General features: G+C 32.5%; 1 protein-coding gene across 1 annotated transcript in view; it reads right to left on the minus strand.

The window, feature by feature from the left end:
* LOC143228340 (myoferlin-like) overlaps positions 1-22175 on the minus strand; it is a 134729-nt gene extending 112554 nt beyond the window's left edge. The window contains 6 exon segments of the mRNA XM_076459609.1: positions 14534-14570; positions 14863-14965; positions 18668-18759; positions 20563-20618; positions 21263-21397; positions 21843-22175. Of these exon segments, the coding sequence (XP_076315724.1) occupies positions 14534-14570; positions 14863-14965; positions 18668-18759; positions 20563-20618; positions 21263-21365 (391 nt within the window). The 5' untranslated portion in view covers positions 21366-21397; positions 21843-22175.
* Between the last annotated feature and the right edge of the window lie 465 nt (positions 22176-22640).

The raw sequence follows: 22640 nt of genomic DNA on the forward strand, positions 1-22640 counted from the left end.
TGTTAATTAATCAAGACAACCCCACCATAAAATAACCCCAAGGTACCAAAATACCTATACACGTATACTGTACTAGGGTGTGAAGCAATCTCTGGTCATATGATCTCAGTGTTCCATACTGTATACATGTACATATACAGTACAGTACATGTATTCATTTTGTGTGTTCATTTATTTTACATGTGCAAGTACATACATCTGAATGGCAATGAATTTGTAGGCTAAGGAATGTTCATATTTTATGTAATATATCTTCCAAATGTGAATATCTTTACCTCAATTATTCAATGTGATCAAAAAATAATAACAATTTCAACACCAATTAGATCTTAATTACATCTGCTTACAGTTTGGATGAATATTGTGCAATTGGCCATGAAATTGAAACTATGATAAAAAATGAGATAACCTACCCTGGCCAATCAGCAGTGAAAATGAGTGTTTTCTCAAGATGTCAGATCATTCATGACATAAGCAGTTCTCACAGAGAGTTGTTAATCTGCAGCTTGCTATATAAATATGACACATATCAAAGAATAAATCATTTAAAATTGTCCAAAAAAATCAGTTCTGTCTCACAATGCATTGAGAAAAGCAAAAAATTAAATACCTGACTCTTCAAGAAAAGATCAAAAGCATTAAAAGTGTGACAAATGTGTTCACATTGTTCCTGAAATGCAGATTGGAAAAATGCAAATTCAAACAATTTTTATTCAATAAAATTAAAATCATGGAGTTAAGAGAAAGTTGTTTTACTTCAAACATGATAGTTAACAAAATGGACAAAACTGCAAATCATGAAATTAACAACCTAGTGTTTGGTTAGTTTTGTGATGTTAAGGTTGAGAAAATTCCCTTTTCTGGAAAGTTGATCCAAGCAAAAATTTTAATGCTATCAGTCAGACTCAGCCTTGACAATTGCACTTGCTCCCAAAAATGATCCAATACTTCATTAGTTGTGTTATCTGGAGAAGCCATTGGAGAACATTTTCAGTGCCAAAAGAACTGGCCCATTTTTCCATGCCTTGCCAAATCACTTTCAATTTATCAATGGTGACACATGTAAAGATGGTAAAAGTTCAAAGGCAAGAATTACAGTGTTGTTAGGATATAGCACAGCAGAAGAGAAACTACAGTCCTCTCATCATCAGGTGATCTGCAAATCCTTAGTGTTTTAAGATATTTCAGAAACCATCATTACTGATGGCATATTGGGCAAACAAAAAGGTCTAGATGACTTCAACCATCCTCAGTGAATGGTTAAAGAAATTCAACAACAAAATGATGCTACAAAACCAATTAATTTTGATGTTTGTCAATAATCATTAAGCACAATCACATTGTGCTACCAAACACAATGTTGTGATTGCAAACATGTGACATTGGAATCGTAAAGATTCTGAAATCAACTTACTGCAAAAACTTTTTTGTTGCATAATTCTGAAGATGTACAAGGCAAAGAATGTCAGTGATTTTGCCAGTAAAATCAACATACTTGATGAAACATACTGGTTGAAACATGCCTGTGACTTGGTCCAATCAGAAATGATTCAGAAGTGTTTCACACACAATGGGTTCATAAACCAGATATTGTCAGAGACACCAGAAAACACTGCCACAGACAACACTGAGCTATTACTGCAGGAAACATCATGGGAAGCATTCATCTCATGTGATGACAATACTTGCACCACTGCAGTTTGAACAAAGACTGGGCAGAAACATTAAAGAAAGCTGAAAACTCCAAGCCAACAACTGGGAATGACAAAGAACCAGAACCAGCAATCTCCTCAAAAATGACAGTCTGATACTTAGAAATTCGAAACCATACACTGAAAATGACCAACAAAATGCTTCTTGATATTATATCTCCTGGACTCCTGAACATTCAAAGAGACTCTGTTAAATGTGTAAAACAAGCAAAGATAAACACTTTTTTATGAAATTAGTTTAGTGTCAAATAGTCATATTTTATATGTATGAAATAAAAATGTGATATATGCATGTTTTCTGAAATAAAGTGTGATGTTTTATTAAACAAATTATTTTACATAAAACAAACAAAATTTCAAATTATCTTTATTGAACTATTATCCATCATAACTATTATTATACCAATTTGCTATGACATCTGACTACCTGTACAGCATATAAACCATTAATGCTAGAGTCTTGACAATAGTGAATGGCACAACTTGAACTCAATTGTTTGTTATACAGTTAGTAATCCTTTGAATAACAACTTTCTGTCTGATCTAACTTTTTATCATGGTGGGAAAGTTAATCATATCTAAGAGGGAGTACTGTACAACTATCATACAGACTTTCCTGTAGCACTAGAGAGATCTTCAGCATTGAAATGAAGGAGATGTTAGAGTATGAATCATCATATAATGTTCAGAGAGTGTTGTTCATCTCTTGTAGTAATTGCTAGAAAAAAAGTTGGTCCATGTTCAATACTGATTTTAAATGGATGAATGCAATAATTTATACTGATAACTTTCTACTACTGAAAACAGATATACATCATACCATTCATACAGTATAACTCACTCATCAAATCTCAGAGGCAAAGGTAGCTTACAGTGAAAGGGCTACAATGGGAGAGGGGTCTTAACAATGTCTTGGTATTTGTTTGAACATTCAAATTTCTTACTGAGGGCCTAAAAATAACATTCCATGGAAAAAAGTGGCAGGCTTTAAATTAGAGCCCAGAAAATGTTAACTCGTGTGTATGAATGTTGAATTTCTTGGTAATATTATGAATAGAGAAGGAATAACAATAGATTACTTTAAGATGGCATTTGTATAAGATATGCCTCAGCCTACGATCAAATAAGCAATAGCTTCCTCCATTTTTATGTCATACTGTCTATGGCTTATGGCCAATTTCTCCAATGTGTAGATCCTGGTCACCAAGCAAGAGTTAAAACAATTCAGCTACGATGACAAATGATAGAGTAGGGGATTCCATTTAGTAAGTGGACACCATAATTAACAAAAGCTTCAGAGAGAACAACAGAGCAAGATCTAGCATGGGTGCTCCTTGCCTGCAGCAAAATTAAAAGCATCCAACTCAGATTGAGAAATGTATTACAAATGCACACAACTTGCGTTACTTGTATGATCAGTTACAAGTGAAGAGATACTTGATGTTCCATAGTTACCAACCATCCAAAAATGGTTTTCAGATTCTTTAGGCTTTCCATTAAAAAGACTAAGACATCATGGTGTTACTTGAAACTGTGCTAACAATCAATGGTGTTTTCTGGTCACTTTTGAGGCAAGATGTGCAATAGTGGTTTGAATATTGTACAGTGTGTACCACCCACAGGAAATGTCAAACTAAATAGGGTAACCTCCAGAAAATAATTTTTTGTTTTCTTCTGCTCCAATGTCAAGCACGTTTGCTAAATTTGTTAACCTAGACCAAATCAAGTGGGATGAAGACTTACCTTACATCATGATTGTAATTGCCCACTGTCTTATGTGATGTACTCTGATCCAATAACTTAACCCAAGTGTTGTATTATTGATCTTTTTATTAAATAGCATGTGCTAGGTAATAAGCGACCGTCAACTATAGCGAAGAAAAAAACTGAAAGTATACAATATGACAGAACGTTTTAGTGGCATGATACACGGCTTGATCTTGTTAGCAAAAACAACATATCTTTCTATAGCTCGTATATAAAACACATAAAAGCCACATAAAACATATCAAAGTGCAGTAGACATAAATGCAGAACTGAACTGAAAACATGTCAATCTATGAAGAATGCGGAATAGCATCGACACGAACTTTCTCACATTACAATTCACTGAACACAAAAGTATTGTTTACGAACAAAATATAAAATTCTATTATTAGATCCAAACCCACGTGGTGAATCGGGGAAATTCCCCCCCCCCAAAAAAAAATCAATGTTTTTGTTTATGATCAATAAAACTTAAACAGTTGCTTATCGACTTTGGGGCGAATTCAGTCGTAGTCTGATTACAAAAAACAGAGGCAATCCAAATCTTGGAAGTTTCTCGTGTCTGCTTCATGGTAACAATAACTTATCTCCCCTCTCTCAATTTCACTTGGATCTAATCCAGCGTACGCATGCTCACCCCCTTTATACATTACTGCATCACTACGCGCAGTATTTGAATCGGTTTACAATCGGGTTCTAACACTCACACATGACAATATATTTAAAATATTTTATCATTGATTAAACAGTAAGTTATACAATATTGTTATGTATTCGGATACAACTGCATATAACGGAATCTGAAAAAAATCCGAAGTTACAACTAGTGCTATTTTTAAATACACAAGATTCTCATTCCACAATGGTGATTTGGCTAGGACCGCTACAAATTATCGTTTGGCGCTGAAGACGCTTGAAACATTGCGTGATACAAAATAGATAAATAGTGATGAGCAAAACTTTCATTAATACTTCAGAATGATAGCTTATAATACAAGTAACCAAATATCAACTTGTTAACTAAAGACGTTAATATTCCCATCAGAAAGTTTGCTTCCTGTAGACATAATGTATGACTCTGAGTTGATAGATGTATAGTCATTTGAAAACTTCTAAACCATTAAAGTGAATAAATGCTTCTATACAGTTTGATTTGATAACTTCATAATTAGTGAGTGGTTAATTTAGCTAATTATCTGCAACTTTAATTTATTTAGCTTCTATTAACATCAGGTCCAGTTTGTTTTTTAAAGATTTGCATTACTTTTCTTTAGCCTAGTAATAGGCATATTGTGTATCGATGCATCTATTATTACAAGTAGTCAGCAAGTTTGGATAAGTAAGGTAATAACTTTTTTCCATGCTTGGCTTGGGAAACTTCATTGAGATACTACAATTCAAGCCTATTTGAAAATATAACCACCAATACCTGAAAGTTCCTATGGTTTCCTGTTGGAAGGTTATATAACATTTTAAAGCCGTATAAAAATAGAAATTGCTTGCAGTTCACTTCTCCATCCACTCACCTGCGATATTATTTCAAATTGTGCTGATATGCTTTCCATGGTAAATTTCTATATAATATGTTGGTTTCTCAACTTGATGATATTGCTGAACTAGTTTAATAGTTTTAGCAATTTAACGAAACGATAAGTGTATGTAGAATAATTGAATAATGTCCTGTGGTCATAGGTTACACAATTATATTAGCAGTAGTAGTCACAGGAGTGGACCAGATTGGTTTCCTTTATTCTATATAATATAGTTAATTATGAATGAAGTTCTTATTCTTCATTGAAAGCAGAGAGCAATGTAGTTAGCAGGATTTTTTCATTTGTTACTTTACATTCTAGATTCGCTAGTCTTGTGTCAATGCCTTTTTCTACTACTTAGAAGTTATAAACAATTTCTACTTCATTTATGTCCCTTTCTAATTTTTCAATTTTGTTGTAATTCTTTTGCACAATTACTATGGCTTCCTTGCAATTTTATGTTTGTTTTTTCTTGATCTTTTAATTTTATTACACGTTTGTATTTTTAATCTTCTGTTTCTAACTTTTTGATATCATCCTCAATTTTTGTCCCCTTTTTCCGTCCATTTTTAAACTCTTTCATCATTAGCAGCAAAATTTCATTTTGAGTATCTTGGAAGTTGTTGCTGCCATAATGTTAAAGGTGAGATTCACCATGAAGTTCATTAATTATAACATATGCTTTATTTCTAACAAAACAACCTCACTCCTAACATTACTGTCCACCACGGGGAATCGAACCTTGGATTTTAGTGTTTGCATATCAATAATCTTACATAGACCTGTACATAGACTGTTTGAAAAAGAGGCTCTAATCTGTGAGATCAAAAGCCAACACACACTCCGCAAAGCATGCTAATGCTACAGGGATCTAGAGGCATGCTCCCAAAACAATGTATAAAACAGGTGCTTTGAGATTAAATCTGGAAGAAATTTTGCATGAAATTTAGCTTAAACAATTGTCTAGCTGTTCACATAAAATCCATAAACATCCAATAAAAAATCAACAAATTAACATTATGTTTTAATATTGAATGGAGAGTTAGACTTAAATTACAATAAATACGTATGTTTCATTGTAGTAAAGTACTGTACTATCTACATGTAGAGTAGTTATTTATTGTTCAATTATATTATTCATTTAAACAACTTTGTACAATAATAGTATATTGGTTATTTCAATTATTGATTGTCATATATGTACATGTGTGTACTACTGAACTAACATAAACATGTTCAATTCTTCTGGATGCTTTTCCATAAATAACTTACATACATTTTCAATGTGTCATAATGATTATGTATTAAAGCTAGAGCACTTAGTCTTCCTTTGGTTCATGTACACCTTAGATACTTATTCAACTAGGGGAGGGCAGATTCCAAACATTCATATAAACTTAGTCACAGTATTTTTTATATCGCCAAAAAATGGTTTCAATAGAACCCCTCTCGCCCTGCTTACGTGGATGATACAGGTGAACCACGAAGAGACTCATCTTGGAGCTCATTAATTGTGTAATATATTTTATTTCTAACAAAACAACTCCAATTCTAACACTTTTTTACTTTTGACAGATTATTCTGGATTTTGCAAAATAGAAGAACAATAAAACTCTAGTCAACTTAATGAAATCATTTTATTTCTTTGACCCTACGGTTATTAACTTCCACAGTTTCGTAAAATAACGATGGGTCCATCTTTACAAATAACAATAGTTAATCATTTCGTGTCATTTTGGTTCTTTTTTTTAATTTCGTGAAAAGCTACACGAGGGCTATCTGCTCTAGCCATCCCTAATTTAGCAATGTAAGATTAGAGGGAAGGCAGTAAGTCATTACCACCAATCACCAACTCTTGGGCTACTCTTTTACAAACGAATAGCGAGATTTACAGTCACATTATAACGCCTCCACGGCGATCATGTTTGGTATGACGGGGTTTCGAGCCTGCGAGTCGAGTGCCTTAACCACCTGGCCATGCCGGGCCTAATCATTTTATTCCTGCTTTTATCGTTAGTATATCTAGTGTTTCGCTGAAACACAAACTCCAAGTTTATAAAACTGAAGTAAAAATGCAAACCAACTAATATACTTGCCAATTTAGTAACCAGTCCACTATTTTAAGAGACTCATTAATCAATCGATAATCTGTAAAGCCACATGTAATCTAAATAGCATTTTAATACTTTTAAAGTATTTTCCGAGATTTCAAAAAATTTTACACACTTTAAACTGGTGTGCTCATCATGTGAAAATAACACTTTCCCTGAAGAAATAATTCAAACATCTAAATTTAAAAAACATTACACACCATATTATGTAGAGGATCAACTTCAGATATCTTAGTACCGTTTACTCAGTATTACTGTTTAGGACACCCGACATCATTGATATGAATAATATATAACATTTTTTAAACTTTAGGATATTGAGTCATGAATTTCTTACACCAATTTATGCTACTTTTCTTCAAAGAGACAAATGGCCAGATGGGTTAAGGCATGCGAATCGTAATCCAAGGGTCGCGAGTTTAAACCCTCGTCGCACCAAACATGCTCGCCCTTTCAGCCGTGGGGGCCTTTTAAAGTTACTGTCAATCCTACTATTTGTTGGTAAAAGAGTAGCCCGATAGTTGGTGGTGGATGATGATGACTAGTTGGTTTCCCTCTAGTTTTACACTGCCAAATTAGGGACGGCTAGCGCATATATACCTCGTGCAGCTTTACGCGAAAGTAAAAGAACAAAGAGACAAAATCGGAAGTCGTGAACCGAGAGTACACGTTTCTAGTAACCTATGCCAGTTATACTTCTCATCCAGAATAACCCCCGCTCTCTAGTACAACCGAGAGGAATCAAGCCCCTGATTTTAGCGTTGTAAATCTGTAGACTTACCGCTGTAATACCAAAGTACGTTTGCCTATATATCAAATTCCAATTACTTTGTAATTTCTCTATATATCAAAAATGTTAATTACTCTTACGTTTGTGTGAAGGCTATACATCCAGATAACGGTTGAGACTGAAAATATTATATATAATAAATTATTTATAAATCTGGAATTATTTATTTTTGTATCTACAAAATCTTCCACGTATCATTAGGAAAGTTAAGAAAAAATATCAAGGCATTTGTTTCGAAAAAAATCGATGGATTTCTAAGTTTACGTTTATTGGATAAACATTTTAATTGTCCAATTCATTACAACATTCGAAACTCCTCTTTTATCTGCATATACACAAAACAAACCGATATAGCGCGCTACTGTTTAAACCATTTTTATCGCAAAAGTATAGGGTCACACTAGAGTTAATTTGCGAGAAGATTTAATGAAAGGCTAGATATCTAACTTTCAAAAGTGTATGATGGAGAGTACTTACATAAGCATTAATGACACTTTCTTCGATACATTGTTCAAAATATCTCGATAACAAGCGGAATCAGTTGAAAGTGAAAACAACTAACGACAGAAAAAAAAAACGTAAACTGCTTGAGACTGACCTAGAGAAAAAGGTATAAGTGGTTAAATTTTATTAAATGAATTCTTTAATACTGATCAGAATTCAATTCAGCTATCTCCAATCACATTATTCCATTATATAAAAAAGTTATAAACAACCACAAGCTTCAAAACCACTAATTTCAAATCAGATAGGAAAGCAAAACTTGTAGCATAAACAAGGAATGAATAGGAATACATTATACTTTTTTTTTTTGAAATGATGGCAGATTAAACATATGAAAGAAAACACACGAAGTACTTTATCTTACTCGAGTTGTCCTGAAAACACAAGCTGCTGATACAATGCCGTAGCGAAAGGTCTCATCACATCGACTGGCTACTTTGGTCTATATCTTTAAGATGATTATTAATTTTGTAGTCGCCATCTTTACCTTTATTGATAACGTTATTTATGGTAACAATATCAAATATGCGATCTTTGAACCAACTACAAACCAATTTCTTCAAAGAATAGTCTACATTAGCTTTCAAAACTGAAGGTTAGCAGGAGTTAATTAAATGTTAGTGTATTTCAATAATATTCCTTAATTTTAAACATATCTGCTCTACTTTCTAATATTAAAGCTGAGTGAGATGACCTACTAAAATAAAGGAAAATAATAATATATTAACTTATGATTAACGAACTTCTTTGATATTCGATCCATGTATTACGAGCACAATGAGTTAACTTTTCTTTAAATCAACGTGCAAATTATTTGCATTTTAAATAAAAGACATACTATTAATTGGTGACGATTGTGAGTCTTAAACGTCATCATGTGTAAAATATTTAAAAATTAATAAATCTTACGTCCTTCACCAGGCCCAAATTCTTGTGGCAGGAGGGTGTAGATGTGACTTGATATATTTAACTTTTTCCAAGCATTAAAAGCCATATATGCAAAGGTTATTCACAATGGTTATACTAATAATAAAAAAGAATGTAAGTTTTCAAAACTGCTTTTCATAATATTAAAAAACAAACTGAGAATTCCATCAGATACTACAGGTAACATACAAAGAAAGAATGCGCATGCTCAAGGTACAGCTGTTCCTTATATTATTAGCTGTAATACTGAAGAGTTTGACGTATGAGCTATAGTGTAGCTGTGCTCAACAATTTACTCGCAGCTGCCTCTTCATGAAGGATAAACACTTGGGGAACCTTTAGCAAATTTATTAAATGTACAAGTAAAACACAATAGCGGTTGTTTCTTTTTCAATAAAATATAAATTTCCTAAAAATAGATATTTATATATACTAGTAAAATAATGCAAAGAAACATTTAATTTATTTCAAAGAACGAATTAATATCAGCGATATTTGAAATACTGGAAATAAATTGAACAAACACATCCCACACTCTTATACCTACTGTTGATGTGCAATAGAGAACATATTATATGTTGTTATTTTTAACTGTAAAGTTACTTACCCTCAATTTTACTGTTACAAGTCCCCAAGCGTACTGCTGAGCCACAGGGAGCGTTTTTAAATTAATACTTTGAAGGATAAGATACAAGTTTAATTTCAAGTATATTTGTTTACTACAAACACAGGGATGGATGGATCACACTTTTGACGTAAAATAAAATCTCTTAGATTTTGTAGAGAGGAGGCATTAAAATATATTTCTGTTATATTCGAGAAATGATTCATTATTTGTTTCTTTTAAATTTCGTGCAAAGCTACTCGAGGGCTATCTGCGCTAACCGTCCTTAATATAGCAGTGTAAGACTAGAGGGAAGGCAGCTAGTCATCACCACCCACCACCAACTCTTGGGCTACTCTTTTACCAACGAATAGTGGGATTGACCGTCATATTATAACGCCCCCACGGCTGGGAGGGCGAGCATATTTGGCGCGACGCGGGCGCGAACCCGCGACCCTCGGATTACGAGTCGCACGCTTTCACACGCTTGCGCATGCCAGGCTATGATTTCTTTACAATAAATATATTTATATCTAAGTTTAATTTATTTATGTTAATATGTTTGAATCAAATCATTGTTTTTGTTGATACCATTAACCAGTTTCGTGCTCATGGCTTGAAAAGTCCGGCATGACCCTGTACAACTAAGCTCTCTCAATAAAGAAATTCTTCTCAAATAAAACAAGTTACAGAAAACACACCAATGATTTAAGCAGAATATGTTATAAAAAGGAAATAAATATAACAAAATTGGCAGACATTAAAAATGCTATAAACACTATACAAAAAAAAATTAAAAAATTCGCGCTACAAATACGGTCTCGGTGGGATCCAACTAACTCACAAACATGAAATTATTCACGAATTTGTTTGTTTTGAAATGAAGCATAAACCTACACAATGCGCTATCTGTGCTCTTCCCACCACGGGTATCAAAACATGGTTTCTAGCGTTGTTAGTTCGTAGACATACCATTGTGCCATGGGGGCATATCCATAGGAGTAATTATGATGTATACGTATCTTAAACTTTTGCACATTACTGGTAAATATTAAAAGGCTTTCGCACACAAAATAGCACGTTTTTAAATTAACTACTAAGTTTTATTTATTAAACATTTGCTTTTATTTTTCTTTATAACACTTACTGGAGTTTATCTTGACCAGTTTTTTTTATAATACATTTCTAGATTCTTTAAACCTAACAGTCTTATTTCCGGAAATAAGAAACACTTGTAATAATACACTGAAAGTTGCTGAAGACACTTTCGGATTTCCATAATAGTTTGCATGGCTTCATTATATCTCACACTTTGCTTGACACAGTCATTCCTATTTTGTCTCTGAAGAAGAACGGTCCACCTTTAGAAAACTCTCAGATAGGGTATATGGAACCTAGATGTATGAATTTTTACACAGCTTATATAAAATTCTGATTTATTGAACCTATCTGAAATTGCGTAAATTTAGATGTTTTGCGCTAACATCATAGCAATATAAACGTGGGTGATACACATCTCAAAGAAGAGCAACCAAAGAGGCTTATATAATCAGCAACAATTCTGATAAATGTGTAAAAAAACAGAAAAACAAATGATGCAGGAAAAGATCATACAACTATCTGAAATTGTGTAAATTTCCCCAGAAGTATTAGTTATTAAAGAAGGTTTGTTTATTTGTTTGGGAATTTCGCACAAAGCTACTTGAGGGCTATTTGCGCTAACCGTCCTTAATATAGCAGTGTAAGACTAGAGGGAAGGCAGCTAGTCATCACCACCCACCACCAACTCTTGGGCTACTCTTTTACCAACGAATAGTGGGATTGACCGTCACATTATAACGCCCCCACGGCTGGGAGGGCGATCATATTTGGCGCGACGCGGGCGCGAACCCGCGAATTACGAGTCGCACGCCTTACGCGCTAGGCCATGCCAGGCCATTAAAGAAGGAATGCCAAGGATTCGTATAGTTTTTATCAGGCTGGTATAATAACTAAAGTTGACACATTCTTGTGACCTTGGGAAATGAGTGTGTGAATATCCTGAAAGATTACCTGTGGTTTAAATCCTGGATCATCGGTCTACTTGATGTTCAAACTTTGTAAAATTGACTAAAGCATGTTTGCCAACATGTAACAGAAACTAATGTCATTCAGTATCCGTAATGTGACAGCAAATTATAGAGGGTTGGACTGGCTCACTGTGGAATTTTACAAGAATCTTGTATGACCGAAATTAATGACATGCATTCAAATATACAATTGAAGCTACAGTTTGAGAAGTTGCATCAAGTATTTCAACATATTTGAAGTACTGGCTCGAATTTTAAGCACTGATACACAAAGATGTATCATTTCATTATCATGTAGTTAGCTACAACAACAACAGGACAGGCTCGGCAAAGAAAAAATTGGAGCTACTCTACAACCAAGAGATGAGTAAAATATTTTCTTTGGTTTTGTTTGACTAAAACCCGTGTAACTGCTGCAACTCATTACCTGTGATGATTAAAATCAAAACACATTTCAGTTGAAACAGTGACTAAGTATACCTTTTAGTCACTGAGCCATGGTTTCATTAATGCGCTTGTGTTGATTTATACAAGGTAGGACCAGAATTTCTTTTTAATGTGGAGACAGTAATAGTAGTAAAGAAGTTATACATTCAGATCCACTGATATCCAATAAACAACTTTAAAAGTATTTGCAAGAATGTAAATCCCCGGAATGTGTCACAAAGAATCACTTCAACCTCGTATATTAAAGTGAAGTAACAAACACAAGAGAACAAATAAAATATTTTTTTTTGCTTACAATAATCGTGTTATGTTTATTTATCATACTGGCCAGCTTAGTTGTTTAAGATAGAAATGGTTGCTGAATCTGAAGAGGATCTCTATACACCCTTAATGGACAGAGCCAGAAATATCATACTCTTCTTTCAAAATTAGGCAGTAGGTCCAAGTGTGATATACAATAATTCCTAGCTGCATACGTCAACGAATATTCCATATAACTTATATATAAGATAAAACTCCTAGCAATACTAATTTGTATAAATATCTAAATCATCCCTTGAGAAAATTTCATTACCTTCCTAGGGAATTGACAGAGACAAAGTGTAAAAAAGTTTTACAGTAGGTCCAAGTGTGATATACAATAATTCCTAGCTGCATACGTCAACGAATATTCCATATAACTTATATATAAGAGAAAACTCCTAGTACATACTAATTTGTATAAATATCTAAATCATCCCTTGAGATGATTTCATTACCTCCCTAGGGAATTGACAGAGACAAAGTGTAAAAAAAGTTTTAGTCTTTATCTACGTAAAGAATTAATACATTTACACCTTTTCAACATCTAGTTAAAAACAAAACTCAGCTTACAAATCCCTGCTTCTCTTATAAATTTAAAGAAACTTTTCGTATAGTTATAACTATTCTAAGCTAATTGATCTATTCAATTTAATATTTGCATTGCATCCGGTTCTTTTAAAATTTATATATTTAAACTACTCCTAATAATGAAGTTTAGTTTAAAAAATCAGTAACTGTTATAAAAGATGCTTACCTGATTCAAATGCTTTTCCTATATAATTTTAATAAGAGTATTGAACCTCACAATTAATACATTTCTTACTCAACTGCGACAATATCATAACTCAAAGTTTGTAAATCATTTAACTTACATTCTAAAACGCCTTTAGTTATATATATATATATGGGATGAACATTAATGCTAACACGACAAAGAGTATATTGATAAGTAGGCATGATAATATGCAAGAAATTCACATAAAAACAAACGGAAAGGACATACAACAAGTATAGAAATTCACAAACTTGAGCCAGACCATAACAGGTAATGGAAAATATGGAGCTGAAATAGTGAAGAGAATTAATGTGGCAAGACGTGCCTTTAATAGTATGAAAACAAGCTTTACATTAAAGAGCATAAATGAAAAAACAAGAAAGAGAATCATAAAGTGTTTTATATGATCAACTCTGTTATATGACTGTAAAACATTAACCTTGACTCAAGCATTGATTAACAAACCGAAAGCATCTTAGGTGTGGGTGTAAAGAATGATAAAAATATCCTGTACAGACAAGTAACAAATGAAAAAGTTCTCAGTATGTTGAATGTGAAAAGATATGTTGTACCAACCATCAACAAGAGGAAAGTAACATATTTTGGCCATATTTTAAGAAGAGGTAACATCCAACGAATACTGTTAGAGGGTCAAATAGAAAGGAAAAGATATAGGGGAAGACCAAGAACAGAGTGTATAACAACTATTAAAGAGTAGACTAAGATAGCAAAGTATGAAGACCTGATGAGAAAATACCAAAAGAGACAGAAGTAGAGAACTGTGACAGACAACCTTCCTGAGGAAGACAGCACATAATAATGATCATATATTATTAATTTTGGAAAACACTGCAACATAAACAAATCGATCTACCCTTTCATGGAAACAACTATTTTATTCCAAGAATCTTGTTTCCTCTGTAATATATTGTTGTAAATAAAATGAAATGTTGTAAAAGTGAACAAAATAAAGAAAAGGAACTGTTACTTACGTCGTTGTTGAAATGTCACTGTTATATAAAGAGTCCCCTGAAAGAAAACTGAATGTTTATATACAGTTCTTTTGAAATAATACATTTATATTTTACCCCCGTAGCTAAAGAATTTATTTATGTTTTCGACTCTTCCCTCCCAGCAAAAAATATTTCTTATGGTTTTTTTTACGTATTTTCTTTTTCTCCAATTTTTAATCATTGAAATTGGTATATTATATCCATTTTTATATTCCTTTAACATTCTTTAATCACTCTAAATTTTTTATCATAACCAGATGTTAAAATTAATAGTTACATTTCCCGATATGTTAACTTAAACTTCTTACAGTTGTTGGTCTTTGATGGTGATCAAAAAGAGTCAATTCGTAATCTAGGGGTCGCAACGCTTCAAGGGCGTTTCTAAGTAACAGGCTTGTTTCTCCAATCAATCTGAAACAAATATTAATAAGAATAATGTAATAAATATTGTAAAAAAAATTAAATAATGTATTTTACTTGCACGTTTCAACACAAAGAACAGTAATTCCACACTAATGTAAATTGACAGTAGCGTTGAGCATATCGATAAGCACATATCAACATATTTTCAAATATTTAAATATCTTGATATTTTCCAAAATCTTAAGTAAAGGTTGAAATGAGAAAATTAAGTAAAAATACAAATATATACCGTAATTTTAGGTGTATAAGACGCACCTCTATTTTCAGGAAAAAAGATATTTTTTACAGTTATCATTTATTTATTTGTTCAACATCAATATAATCTTTTAGTATTCTTTAGAATACTTCAAAAGTAGTGTCTGTAATAAAATAAAATATGGTTGTTTCATACATTTACATCAAAACATTGTTCATTCTTTATGAAAACTTCTAAAATCTTTTTTTGCGTCACTGAATTCACTGAAAATAAGTTCTGAAAGTTCACGCTCACTTGTCCTCAAGCAATATCATTTTTGGTGCCATTAAGGTAATTGTTCACATCAGGTGTTTTAAATACATTATTACAGTTTCCACACTTTGGGGAAGAAAAGAAGGTTTGGTACTTTTAAACAGGAAGGAAACGAGGTCCGGCATGGCCAGGTGGTTAAGGCACTCGACTCCTAATTCAAGGGTCGCGGATTCAAATCTCCATCACACCAAACATGCTCGCCCTTGCAGTTGTAAGGGCATTATAATATGACGGATGGTCAATCCCACGATTTGTTGGTAAAACAGTAGCCTAATTAGGGACGGCTAGCGCAGATAGACTTCGTGTAGTTTTACGCAAAATTCAAAACAAACCAAATCTTGCTGTACAAGGTACGATATGCCTAAGGAGACATAAAAATTTTGACCTTCGATGCATAGAACTCTAGGGGTTTTGGAAACCCTTTTTTGGAAAAAAAAAGTACCTCTTATACACCGAAAAGTATGGTATACAAATATATAACTGACAATATAATCTTTTACAAACTTCAGCCGTTTCTTTTCTAATTTTTGTCCGTAATTGTCCATATATGTACCCAATGCGGTACATAGTTGCATTAAAGTTGTATTCCAGCAATGTCAGTACTTTCCAAGCGAATATTTTCAAAAGCTGGGAAAACCATAAGCAAGCGAAGGAACAGACTGAAATCCCAACATGTTGACATATTCATTGTTCTGAATAAAATCTCTCAGTGGAAATCTGCGTCAATATGTTTAACCTATTTTTCAGGTTCATGTTCAAAATATTTAAAGTTTTATTCACTTGTTCTGTTTTATAATGTTTAATTAGATATATTATATCTAATTCCTCTTCAAAATCCTCTATCCAACTGTAAAAGCAGCAAGAACAAGAAAATTGATACCCTGGTCCCAACACCAAAACTTGCTTTTATTACTGACATGCTAGTCCTTTTACGGTATCTTTGTAGTTTCTTACTTTGAAATAAAACTCTTTAATTTTTACTTGTATGTATTTATAAAAGAAAAGAAAAAACAACAAAAAAAATATATAACTTAAATGTGCACACTTCATATATATTTTATCCGGCACTACGTTCAGAAAACTTGAAATGAATATAACCATATTTTATTTCGTTCAGAAATCGATGACGTTATCCCTCTGTATCATATATATATGATACAGTAAAACGTGTCTAAGACAAAATCGCACAGGTCCGAGTAAAATTTCCGGTTTAAGCAGGTTTTCCGGCTAAGAAGATGAACATGCATTTCCTTATGATTTTTTAGTGGAACGTTATACTTGCTTGACTCCCAAGGAAAGTAAGACGTTTGTGAATAAAGTTATTATACTGTTTATGTTATATTTATTAGAATAAAAACAAAAATGAACATTCAAAATATACATAAGTATATAAAATCTTAATCAAATTTATATGAAGAAAGTGTTCGATTTCATCTGTTTTGTTTTTTTTAATGGCTTTCTCGTGCAGTTAAAAGAGAACACCAATTCTACAGCCTTTTCATGACGTTTGCTTCCCCCTTCATTTTTGATAGCGTTAATATAACTTAACACTTGTGATGAAGTAGGAATTTCTATTTCCTCACTATTTTTTTAATGGCCCGGCATGGCCAAGCGTGTTAAGGCGTGCGACTCGTAATCTGAGGGTCGCGGGTTCACATCCCGGTCGCGCCAAACATGCTCGCCCTTTCAGCCGTGGGGGCGTTATAATGTGACGGTCAATCCCACTATTCGTTGGTAAAAGAGTAGCCCAAAAGTTGGCGGTGGGTGGTGATGACTAGCTGCCTTCCCTCTAGTCTTACACTGCTAAATTAGAGGACGGCTAGCATAAATAGCCCTCGAGTAGTTTTGTGCAAAATTTCAAAAACAAACAAAATCTTTTCTATTTTATTCATCTTTTGAATCTCTCACAATGTTACCATCTTGTGATTCTATTATAGATTTTATATCAATTTCATCAGTTTCCGTTAAAATTTTCTTGTCAACGTTCACAAAACTTTCCGCGTTAACAGAATCATCTGCATCAATATTTTCAATCAGAGTTTGGATTTCACTAGAATCGTCATAACAAATAACTTCTCCACAATTTCCGCCATTATCAAGAATAAATCCACAGTTTCGAAAGCACTTTATTACGCATTCACCTTTTACGCATTTGATTGAATGACTTAAAAATGCAAATGCATCTAACACGTCAATTTTCATAGTCATTTCAGATGCTCTCTTACAGTCGTCCACGTTTGCAACAATATGCTGAAGCATCAATTTTCCGTATTTTATTTTTATACACTGTATGATTACAGAATCTAGTGACTGTAGAAATGAAGTTGTACATGGAGGTAGAAAGACTAAACGAACATTTGAAAGTTGAACTTTTGGGTGACAAGTTGCATTATCTAGGAAAAGTAGAATATTCCTATTTTCCTGTTCCATTCTTTTCTTTAATTTGGTCAAAAATTCCACGAATATAGCACTTTTCGTCTCTGCTTTATTATTCGCTTTCCATTCCATAGGAAGTTGATTCTCCTTAAATTTTTGAAACTGCGTGGATTTTCACTTTTACCTGTTACTCATGGTTTCTCTAGTTTTCCATCAGCAAATGCGACCAAAAATACAGTCAATCTCCGGAATAATGACAGCAGAAAAAAAAAGAATGTATTTAACCAATGCTTACTCTAACAAAATGTCCGAAAATTTATTAATATTTAAATGAATTATTAATTAACTAAGAAATTAATATTTAATCAAGAACATTTTGTCCGCCTAACTCAGGTTCTTATCCTATTTGTTGATAGATGAGGTAGGTGAAAGATAGTTTTCCTTCCTCGTTACGCAGGTTCTGCCATATAGAGGGCCTTTTATAAGAGAAATCTTAAGATAATGCTGCAAAATTTTGATATTTCCAGCTTCTACAGGTTTCCGCCCTATGCAGTTTCGGGCTTAGACAGGTTTTACTGTATATAAAAACTTGATATTGCCCATCAATCCTTTGCAGGTCTAAAACTACTATCATCTATTGACAGGAATCCTTAATCAATAATTCTTACTTTGACCTCAAAGAAGAAATTGCTAACAATTACTTTAGAGTACTGTGTTTTCTGCAGTTATCATAAAATTAGGTTTCAATTTCATATCACACTTTTAGACCTGAAAAAAAAATCGTATTCTATTTTCCATCCATTTACCTATTTCTCCCAAACCTTTCGTAATCTTTCACAGTAATAGTCAAATACTCATCAGACTGTGATGCCCTCTTCTCAATTTTCCACTCAAACTTCTGTTTGGTTAAAATGAAAAACTTCGTATTAAAATTCATATCAAAATAAACCTAATCTTAATATTACACTCTGCTTAATTCATTTCTATAGTAATTTGAATTACTTCATACTTTAATTTTTGCACATATGTAGAACATTATTTTCCATGAATTTTTATTTCCTGAAAATAAAGAAACTATAATCCATTCAAATATCTTTGTAGTGGCCGTGCTTAAACTGCGTATCATAGTGCTTTTGACTTGTATCCCGTTATCGAAAACCTAAACCCGTACTTTGGGACTGTGTGGGCGCTATAAGAGTGACGGTCAAATGGCACTTTTCCATAAGGCAAGAGCAGCTCCCTGAATTGACGGGAGATACTGGTAACGTTGTCTTACCTCAAAGTTATCAGTTCAAACTCAGGAACAGTTATGCGCAATTAGCCCTTATATAGATTTGCGAAAACGTTATAAAACAAGCGCTATTGCTAAGCAAGCCATTTAATGTTTTATTGAAAATAAAAGTATTTCAATCAAAAAGAAAAGAAAAAGTGTTAGGTGTATACGATAACACAGACAAATACTCGTGGTTGATATATAAAAATATATATCCACCTATAACAATTACTTCTTTAGATTCTCATTGTTATGATTAGTAATATATATGATAATCTTTATTTCAACACTGATTACTTACACACTATTAATAACTTATTGTATCCACCTTAATAACTTAACAATAGGTTACATAATCAGTAACTTAAAAATAATGCAACCTTGTACACCACCAACCAGGACAAGGATTTCATTTTGATCATTAAAGTTGTGTTTTATGTACTGTATTAATAAAGTTTAAAAGTAGAATAGTTAAGTCCTCGTATCCAAACAAAAGAAAGAAGATTATTTAAAAAGCACCAAAATGCAAATGGTCTGGCATGACCAGATGGTTAGGGCGCTCGACTCCTCATCTGAGGGTTGCGAGTTCGAATCCATATCAAACATGTTAGCTTTCCAAACCGTGAAGCATTATAACGTGACGACCAATCCCACTATTCCTTGGTAAAAGAGTAGCCCAAAATGATGACTACCTGCTTTCCCTCTAGTCTTACAGTGCTAAATTAGAGACTGCTAGCACAGATAGCTCTCGTATAGCTTTGTGCGAAACTGAAAAACGATTTTTTTCTAATAGCTGTACCAAACATTTCAGCTTAATTTCTGACTTTGCTACCTGGATCTTATATATGTGAGGGTGTTTCAGTGAAATATCTGGAGCATCACCATAATTTTTTTCTGATTTAGTTTAGCAAGGAACAAATAGCCAATATGGTGGAATATTGTAATAATGAACAAAAGCCAACTTAAAAAGATAATTACATATTAGGAAACTAATAAAATTTGGCCTGGAGGTTAACTAACAGCCAGAAAATGATAGATTATGTTATAATGAAAGTAAGTTAAATGATTTACTTTATATTTGTTATAATAATAATTCGCATGAACTTTAAATTTTCTCTGTTTCATTGGGTTAAAGAAATTGAATTGCCACATACTCCCAATAACACTTGTTTAAAAAAACAAACACATGACCTATAAGCATTAAATTTCTGTTATAAATGCTATTATGTATTAAATTACTAGATTCTGTAAATCGCATATATACGCCTATATTCATACTACAAAGAGGCCTTAGGCAAAAAAATGTTAGGGCATTTTCATATTTTAAATATTACATCTTTCATTAAATAACACTTTCCACCTCCCATTGCCTTGTTTTGTTTCTTTATCAAATAAAATATTTTCTTGTATATCATATTTTATTCTTACCTCTTCCCATGTTGGGTTTAGATTACCGTAGACAACGTTTGTTTTTCTTTTTTCACCTTTCGCAAAAGAAATTGTTTATTGTAAGAATATTTTTATAACAAACGGTTCTTAAATTAATTATATTCTACTAGATAAATTAAATATTGTTATCAATCAGTCCCAATGATGAAATTTATTAATTACATGATGGTTTTTGACATTAAGCTGTCAAGATGATTCAGAATTTCCTTAGCACAGTCCTCAACATTTTACATATAACTGAAACTTAACAAATTATTACATTTTAAAAACGATCATAAATACAAAAATAATACTATGTTAGTATTTTTAATAGAATTCTCTTAAAGATGTTTTGAGTCTAATATAAAAGACTGATGCGAAAATATTCAGATTATAATTTAAGTAATGGAATAAATAAGACAGAGAGCCGTACAATGTAATCTGAATTTTATTAACCTAATTGTATTTTTCACACTTATGATTAAATGTTTTTCACATTATTTTTAGTGAGTTCTGTAGCAAACTTACTTCCTACTGCTAAACAAATATATATTTTTCTCTTAAGTATACTGAAAAAGTGTGATAAAAATAACGCCTAGTATGAAATATTAATCCAATAATCATTCTAAATATTTCAGTGTGATTATCCACCGTGTAGCTGTGCGTGTAACTACAAACCAACAAACTAATTATTACCTACCTTGAAATAATAATACAACATAAGGATCACTTTTTCCTATGGCCGTTTCCAAATTGGTTAAGTTCTCTGCACGAGACACCAGAACTTGAAGTTTGAGTGACATTTTATAGAGGACAATTTAGGATATGCTTTTAGCTGGTGAAGAATAACATCAATTAGATGAAAGATATTTGTTTATTTCATAAATTTAATATTATCTTAATTTTGAGGCCTATTATTTTTTAACTAATTCCAACTTGATGCTCACTTAACATTTTCTGTCAAAACATTAAAATTTGAAACTCACTCTATAAGAAAAAATGTGTGCTTCATATACTTGCGATTTTACATATAGTAATGTATCTTTTCAGAAACTATTTTAGTATAATTTACAGCTATAAATTACTTGAAAATGCTTATCAAAATTATATTTTCACTAAGAGTTTTAAACTCACTATTAAAATATGGCTCATGTAAAGTAAAAATACAGATATATATGAATAGGCAATCTTGACTTTGTTTTATTTTCCAAAAATGTTTTTAATCATAATTGTACATACAGAACATCTTAAACAGAGAAATATTAAATGTATACACTCACCATTTACTGTTTGCCGTAAAGATGAAAAATAGCTTGCTGTGCATAGTTGCTTTCCATACATTTGGGAACTTTGCCAATATCTTAAGAGTCGGCGAATATGTGTAACTCAAACATAATTAGTAAGTCTTTGTCTCATGTTCTCGGAACAATACTTAAGGTACATGTAAGAACTTTAAACCTATCTAGATAATAAAATGATGTTTGATAATCAATTTTAGATACCTATCAACCAACTTACGCTCTGTTTCTTCTGAAGACACTGTTCCAATGGGATAGACAAACTGCAAGATAGTTTTAAGAGGCCTCACACGTAACCCCAATGCGCCGTGTTCTAAATCTGGATCACCATAAAGTCGCAGAAAACTAAATGTAATCTAACCAAGGCTTACGATGTATTGGCTATATTTAGAAACTTTCCTAATTTGCCAAACCATTTTTTTTAAAATAAAATACAACTACTTTGTAGTTTTCCAATCACGTTTCTTTGTGGGTTTTCTTTTTTATAGATTATTTGTGTGTCCAATGGCAATATATATATATATATGTATGTACAATGCATTCGCAACCCCAAATGTTTGTGGCAAAATATATTCTGCTTTTATTGTTACTGTTATTTATAATAAAGTTTGTTTTTGCATTGATATTCTAGTTCTATGGCATTGATAGAACTTTCTTTTTTATTTAATTCCGCTGAAACAAAATTGTTTTAAAATATCGTGCGGCCGTTGTTTCTTATATATTTAGATTGACCGAGTACTTCACGCTAACGTTTATCAACAGTCTTCAATAGTATTGTTT

The sequence above is a fragment of the Tachypleus tridentatus genome, chromosome 10 (genome assembly GCF_004210375.1).
Source record: "Tachypleus tridentatus isolate NWPU-2018 chromosome 10, ASM421037v1, whole genome shotgun sequence".
In the NCBI taxonomy this organism is placed as follows: Eukaryota; Metazoa; Arthropoda; class Merostomata; order Xiphosura; family Limulidae; genus Tachypleus; species Tachypleus tridentatus.